The 7,893-nt window shown below is 36.9% G+C and overlaps 1 protein-coding gene across 1 annotated transcript; it reads left to right on the top strand.

Moving 5' to 3' along the window:
• The first annotated feature begins 603 nt into the window (after positions 1-603).
• Positions 604-6,883, top strand: SUMO1 (small ubiquitin like modifier 1). The gene is made up of 5 exons (XM_010163323.2): positions 604-633; positions 2,042-2,116; positions 3,407-3,484; positions 4,951-5,022; positions 5,991-6,883. The coding sequence occupies exons 1-5, from the start codon at positions 604-606 to the stop codon at positions 6,057-6,059; spliced, it is 324 nt and encodes a 107-aa protein (XP_010161625.2). The 3' UTR covers positions 6,060-6,883.
• Positions 6,884-7,893: the final 1,010 nt, after the last annotated feature.

Raw genomic sequence — 7,893 nt, 5'->3', positions numbered from 1 at the left:
GTCATAGTAGCAATGATGATTTGTCATCCCTTGTACAGGATGATTTGTTTTGGGAAGCTAGTAGATAGAGATCTGTTACAATGCAGAGAACTGTATAAACTACTACAAATGTCTCTACTGCCGGGATTTGGTTCTTATGCAAAGTAAACTAAGGCAGTAACTGACCTGAAACATCATGTTTCAGGGGACAGGATATTCTTACAAATTCTTTCAGTGATAGCAAAACAGAAGATAGTTTTGTAGTTACAGACTTCAGATCTGTAGAGATCCAAGTCTCTTTCTGATTCCTAGATGTCAGTAATCCTGCATACAGACAATAAAAATCCCGTTTGTGCAGGTTATCAGAACAAGTTGCAGGTTCTTGTTTTTCTCTTTTTAGCCAAGAGTGGAAACCAGCATACTTTTATTCCTCCAAATAGTCCCATGAGGTTAGAGTTCAGATACATTAGAAAGGGAAAACTTCAGTGGGGACCACAGTTGCTCTGACTGTGTTACCAGTGATGACTCCTTTCAGCCTCAGAAGTGACTTGCTTGGAGACCTGAGGGCAAGTGTCTAGTTTCTTGAAAGTATGGGGTCAGTTTTTCATTTGAGCTTGAACGGCGATGAATCGGTCCCAGGTTGTGCCGTGGTGGGTATTTTAATTTTAAAAAGTGTATTCAAACCAGGCGAAGTCTCTGGCTCATACTCTTTTGTCATCGCAGAAACTGAATGGATCTGGCTTGATGCAGCAAGTCAAACTGATATAAAGAGCACTTCTTTCTTTCCTCTGGACTGAGACTGCTACAGATAGGGACAGTGTTTGCAGATTTTCCCCCCTGCCCTTCCCTGAACTTTTAGCATTCAAAGAAGTTTTGCATGTTTAACCTTTTTTTTTAAAAAAAAAAAAAAAAAAAAAGCTTGAAAAGGCTTGTTTGCCATTTTAATCTGGAGGTAGAGACCTATCTGGATGGATTTAATACAGAGGTTAGTATGTGTTTTTGGTGCTTGATCCTAAAGTTCAAGTCCAACCATACAAAGGATATTTCTGTACACTCAGCTGGGAAAATATATGTGGTAGGCACCTGTACATATTTTGCTTATTTTGTCTACTGTGTTAAGCAATAAAATATAAAAGGATGATTTGAAATATGATCAGCAGGGTATCCTTCTGACTACTGAGGAAGATTTCTTCATCAAGCACTGTCTGGACCTGAGGCAGTGTCTGTGTGAAATCCCTTTGTGCTGCAGTGGAACATAACTGAAGGCCTGATCCAGAATACATAGTGACAGGCAAGGGATGGGGTTAATCGTACCTGATCTCTCACTTATCTATCAGCAGCTAACATGAAAGCTTTGATGTCCTTAATTTATGTCTTATAGAACATAACACTTAAACCCTTTTGATGAGCTTTAGTGCTCAAGTTGTCTGTACAATTAATTCTTATCCTGGAAAGATTTCAAAACACTATAGTTCTTAGAGTTGCAACTTTTAAGAACTTTCAAGAACTGTAGTATTAAAACAAACATGCTAGAAGGAAGCTGTTACTTGGTATTTTGTTGTCATAGAAAAGAAAGTGTCTGACCATACTTTTGAAAGTAGTGCCTACTGTTGACACAGTAGACTGAAAAAGGTTCACTCCCTTCACTGATAGGCTGTCACAAGTGCTTTCTGTTTACTATCCTGACAATGTTCTTTTTTCTGTCAAATATCTGAGCCTTTTAGAACACTTCCTGTATTTCTGTTTTGCGTCTGTTTGTTGACTAGGAGTTAGTGGTGTCAAATCATGCTTATTGTTCTTACATCTGTCATCTATTTCCAAATGATGCTTCTCTCATCTCTTGTGTTCTTCAGGGTGTTTCTCTTCCATCATTAACTAAAGTTTTCACAGGCAGCCTTTCGTAATACTATATTTCTGCTATTTTCACACACAGAAAGGAGGAAATAAGGTGCCTTGGATAGTCTGATTTCATGTACTAGGGAGGATGACAGCTGTTGTACTGCCCAGTGAAAATAACAAAGTGTTGAACTGATGAGACTTTTTAAAAATGTTTTTCTTGCAGGAGGCAAAACCTTCAGCTGAGGACTTGGGAGATAAGAAGGAAGGGGAATACATTAAACTCAAAGTCATTGGGCAGGTGAGTTTTTACGTAATTACTTGTTGACAGTTGGCAGAGGTGTGAGTTTTTGTATTATAGAACTGAACAAATTAAAGTTGATACTTTCAGTTCTTCAATATGGATCCTCCCCTGCCATAAACCGCTTACCAATTGCCAGTAATGTGTGTTAGTGTACTCTCTGGTGTGGCTGGTTTTTTGGGTTTTTTTGTTTTGTTTTTTTTTTAAAAAAAGCTTCAGTAATTTATCATTATGACTCAGGATTTGGTCAGTGTGATCCTCATCTTACAACTAGGGCACTTGATGCTTTGAGGGATTAATTTATCAAAGGTTATGAATGAAATATGTGTCAATAAATTCAGGTCTTCTGAGTTCCTGTAGTACGTTAAGCATGAAGTTAAGTTTCTTGGACAGGGATAGGAAGAGGGTTCTGTTGGCTGGCATGTTGTTAGATGTGAATGGTGGATTATAAGTCTGAACTCAAGTTGTGTTAGAATGTGAATGTCAGGATCCTTCTTGAACAGAAGTCCTTCTGTGCAAAGAACCCCTAGCTCATATGACTTAACTCAGTATTGTTTGTTGGAATCTTAGCATGATTGCTGTGCTCTTGACAGATCACTTAAAGTAGGGCTAAAACTAGCTTACCTCTTGCTGGTTTAATTGGTAATGATGAGAGCACATTGAAAGCTAAATGTGACCCATGTGCTTTTTGCACAGAACCTCTTGTGGTCTGTTTTGTCTGTAGCCATTTTGACAGTTATGGTTACTTGTAACTTATGGCTGGTAGGAAGAACTATAGAATAATGACACCTAAGATTTCTCCTTAGGTTAGTGTTGTGTTGCCAAGTCTGTCTGTATCCTAACTTCTAGATAATTACTCTAATTTAACAAGGTTTCTTATATATTTTGAAGTGCAAGCTTTAACTTGCCTCTTTTGGAATCTCGGAGCAGAAGTCCTCTGCATATGTATGTTTGTATTTCATAAGTATGTCAGCTGGGTAAAGATTGAAGTACAGACTGCACCATGTATGGTTTTTAGTACTTTTCAATCCAAAACCTCCATAGCGAGCCTAAGGCTACACTATGCCATCTGTTTTAAAAGAGAGCTTCCTGTAGAAGTGCATGATGAATTTAGCAACTGATAAATCATTCTGGAGGTTCATGCTATGATGCACTAAGGTATGAATGGTGATAGTCAAACTGCATTCTGTGTTAGTTTTACATAAGTTTTTATTAATGAAAATCTTAAAATTAGCGTAGATAAAGTAAGCAGTTACTACAAAGAGTAAATTTTTTCTTTTCTGTTCTTAGGACAGCAGTGAAATTCACTTCAAGGTGAAAATGACAACACACCTCAAGAAACTCAAAGAATCATACTGTCAAAGACAGGTTTGTGAAACAATTCTCTCTTTAAAGAGAAAATTTAAAAGCCAAACACTATAGCTTTACTTTTCTCTCTGTTCTTTCAAATAAAGACATTTGTTGAGACAATGAAGCTTCTGTCTAGTTACCAGTAGGACAAGTATCTGACACTACAAATATAATGGCTCTCTTAATTTCTTTTAACGGGTAAAGATATTTCTATTTAAGACAGTGGTGAATTTTGTAATAAGTTAAAATTACTGTTAGAAAATATATAGTGGCTGCTCAGAAGACACAGAGGTGACCTTTTAAAATGCCCAGGCATGCATTTATAGTTACTGTAAAATCTCTTGTCTCCAAGCAAAATTCCCTTAAAGCTGTAGAATACTGCAGCTTGGGATGAGAGAAGCCTGAGGCATTGTTACAGCCACTAGCTATTGTGCCCCAAGTGAAAGAAATCTGCACCATTAATTGTGGATGTAGGTAAATAGTAACTACTGTTACAGAAAAAATATATCTTCACTTCCAGATTCTGTGGCAGATACAGCTGCTATTTCCAGAAGCTGCTATTTCCACTACCCCCAGCTTTGGGGATAGATGCCTTGTACAGCCTTTTCTTTAGTAATTGTGTTGGAGTTCACTTCAGGAGATACAAGTAATAATACTTTGGGTGTTTACTTAATACCTTGAGAAAATTGAAGTGTTCTTTTGTAGAATGTGTTCTTTCTTGCTATTCTTCTGGAGTAGGAGGAAAGAAAAGATCAAATAGCAGATATGTTTGTATCCAAATCCAAATGATTAAAATTGTGATTCATTTGGAAAACTTTAAGTTCTAAAATATGATCTTGGAAATAATTCATGCAGCAGTCTTATTGACTGATGAAAATGCGTGTGTGGAATTCTTTTTTTTAAGAGAGAAATAATTGTTTGAATGAATTTGAACGAACACAGCTATATCTGTCTCCTAGTTGAATTCTGAACAGTCTGTGATTTCCTTCATCAGCAGTCAATATGGTTTTTGGTGTCAAATAGCCTTTCTCTGGTAAAGGGACTGTGAACATTTCTTCCAAGCTGACCAGAGGGATTGTTGGAACAGTGTGAAGAGCTGTTCTTTCCTGTGAATTTTTCTGCCTAGTCATTTGCAAGCAATATTTCTGAGATATAATTGATACAGAAACCAGGTCATATTTCACTTGCATTTGTTTTGCTCATAAAAAAAGGGCACAAAAAAAGCTAAGGAAACTATCAAGTTGTTGAGCTAGAACTCCAGTGAGACTTAGGAATAAACATGCATTTCGGCACTATCGTGTTCCTTGAGTCACTTCTTCGTAGTCTACATGGTTGCAACAGAATGGCTGAGCTCCCTGTGTAATGGGAACTAATACTCTTTTGAATTTCACGTGTGTTGTTTTTATTAAAAATGTTTTTCTTGTAAAGCCATATGTACAAGTTTCAGTAAGTTTTTTTTCTTCTACATCTGTTTCTTTTTTTAGGGTGTTCCAATGAATTCACTCAGGTTCCTCTTCGAGGGTCAGAGAATTACTGATAATCATACCCCCAAGGAGGTGAGTTTCTTTCTAGAAAAAGTATTAAGTGGTTCATCGGAGAAACTAAATACCAAATTGGTTAGTTTCTCTGTTCAGCTAGACTGTTAACCACAATTAAGGTGTGTGTTTAAATATAGCCAACTCCTTAGACTGTATTTAGTCAAATGTAGTCTGACTATGTTTGCCTAACTAGAATCTTTAATAAGGCTGATATGCAATTCAGAAAGAGACTGATTGGACCTTCAGTGTGTAATGTTGTCTCAGAAGGGAGGCTGTAGTCACTGCTTACTGGAGAGAAAAAAAAAAACTAAGGGAACTTCCCAGTTGTTGAGCTAGAACTTCAGAGTGACTTTGGAATAAATATGTATTTAGTTCCCATTTATTAGATGAAAGTGTAAATAAACAGAGAACAGGTTACTTCTGCTGTCCAGTGACTTCCACCAATTGTTAAGACAAAGCAGGAAGAAACACTTATAATAAAGACCTTCTGAAAAATCAGACAAACTTGTGTACTGTGAAATTGAACAAGTTAACCTCTTTGAGAGAACGGTTGTAAACAGGCTTTGAGTTGCAAGCTGTAGGTCTGAGCTGTATTGTGAGCTAGTAATACGCTATGTATCATTCATGTGGCTGTACAGCTGTGCATTCACTATAATGTTGGTTACATTCCTGCGCCTCTGTTGCCCAGGAAGGGATTTAGAGAAAGGTAAAGCTAGAAACTTCCAGGCTGATGTGTACTGCTCCACAAGTGGTTTTAGACTTCACTGATAAGGCTTTTGCTTTGACTAAGATGTGTAAGACTGAAGGAAAACGATTAAAAATTATAAGTGTTGGTTAGTGAGATGGTGACTGAAATTTTTTTCACCCCTTTGATGAATTATGATGGGACAGAAGAACAAACCATTGTATAACTTGTCTAGGACCTGTTCTGAATTCAGTACACCAGATTTATAACAATTCTATGCTGTTTTTCTCTGTTCTCACAGCTGGGGATGGAGGAGGAAGATGTGATTGAAGTTTATCAGGAACAGACGGGGGGTCACTCAACAGTTTAGATCCTTCTGTTTGTTTTCTTCCCCCTTAATCCTTTTTTATTTTTAAATAATAGTTCTTTTGTAATGTGGTGTTCAACACTGAATTTAAACTGGCACCCCATCTCTGGGAGTTTATTTTCAAGCGTCTGGTATTTTGAATTCTCGTGCTCATTATACACTATTGTTTCTGTTTTCATTGTGCTGAACTTTTGTGATCCAGCTGCAGCCTTGCTCCCCTCTTCCCTTCTGCTCTCCCCTTTAGAAATACATGTACACACATGCATTTGTATGTTCGCTAGGTTCGTGCATTTCAGGCACGAAGGCTGTAAGATCTGCCAGGTGGGCGAGTGTTCTTAATGACTTCCATATCTGCCCTGAAGTTTTGATGTGTGACTGTTTCACTCCTGGACTATAACTTTCAGTGCGAGATGAAGTTTTTCAGAGAACTAAACTGTGGAGAAATTGTGTATCCATAACTCAGAGCTATTTTGCTTAAATTGTGCTGATGGCCCAACGAAGAAGATTACCAAGTTGAAAATGGAAAAGCTAGAACTGTCGTCATCTGTACCTTGCTCCAGAGATGGCTTTGCTGAAGACATAAAATTGAAAACCCTAATGATTCTTAAATCTTGCCAGAAGAGCCCAGAAGCATTTTAACTTCATATAGCAATTAGTATATGCAGGTATTAATGCAAGAATGTTCACAGCAGACAACTGGTGTTACTTTGACACTCTTGTTTGTACCTTTTGGCCTGGGACGTGGGTTTTGAATGGACATTGTCTGTACCAGCTTCATTTAAAATAAACAAGAAAAACAATTTTATAAACAACTTGCATTTTATTTTCAAATGTTTGGAAATGAGCAAAACCATAAAAAGTCATAATTAGGGTGTGCTTTTCCAGTAACTATATGTTGAAGCCAGAAAAAAAACGTGCTCTGTAAATATACCTCATTTAAAAAAGAAAAAATTACTTTTTTCTACTTGCCCTCGTAAAATACTTGATCTTCTTGGTTTGCAGGTGACTGAGACTACATGCTGTTTCTTTTCTTGTTAGAGAATATTCACGTACAGTTATATACAGCTTCACTTCATGTACAAAAAGTAAACTGAAAATGCAACTTGGAAGGAAATACAAAGATGGCTTTTGATGTCTACATTTCATATGATCATGGTATCATTAAATAATATCTGATGAATGACATGGAGGTGTCATGATAGTTCATCAGGCATCATTATGAGGGTTCACTTCATGTTCTAGCTAGTTGCAGGTTCTAAATGGTCAGTTTGAGAACATGTTACTGAATATGAAAACTCAGATGGGAGGTTATGGGCAGGGTAGTGTGGAGAGCAGGTTTCTGCACTGTCCCTGCTTCAGCCTTTCTGCAGATAATTAGGACTTGGTTTTGATTTGGTTTTGTAAATCAAGTTCATTATAAATGCCAGCTTCATTTTAAGACACATTTTAGTGCTGGAGTACTCAGAAGAAATTGCAGTTTTTGAATGAGTAGCTTTTATGGCACTTGCTGTAAAGCTAGAAATGCTTTTTCTTTTATGCTTGTGGTTTGTGTTCTGTTTCTGATTTAGTAATACTTTTGTACACGTAGTTGCACTAAGCAATTTTTTTAAAGATTAAAATTTTTGTTTACAAAATGTCAGAATGTGGGGTTTTCTTGAAGCATTTTATGTAATTCAGTTTGTAGGGGGAGGAGGGATTGCTACTGTTATGTAGAACAACATGGCCTCTTTGCACTTATCTCCAATTTGCTTTTTTATAATACTAAATATATCTGCTTCAGAATATCAGAAATAAAACAGCCTTGTGATTATAATCTTCTAATTTAAATTTGTATAAT

This window comes from Antrostomus carolinensis, unplaced genomic scaffold (genome assembly GCF_000700745.2).
Source record: "Antrostomus carolinensis isolate BGI_N321 unplaced genomic scaffold, ASM70074v2 scaffold43362, whole genome shotgun sequence".
NCBI classification, from domain to species: Eukaryota; Metazoa; Chordata; class Aves; order Caprimulgiformes; family Caprimulgidae; genus Antrostomus; species Antrostomus carolinensis.
Note: the sequence above shows the minus strand (reverse complement) of the source record. Positions and strands in the feature narration are given on the sequence as shown.

Coding starts and splice junctions, on each gene's coding strand:
- SUMO1 (XM_010163323.2), top strand. CDS start 604: ATGAATCGGTCCCAGGTTGTGCCGTGGTGG. Junction 3,485..4,950: donor AATCATACTGTCAAAGACAG/GTTTGTGAAACA, acceptor TTCTTTTTTTAG/GGTGTTCCAATGAATTCACT. Junction 5,023..5,990: donor ATAATCATACCCCCAAGGAG/GTGAGTTTCTTT, acceptor CTGTTCTCACAG/CTGGGGATGGAGGAGGAAGA.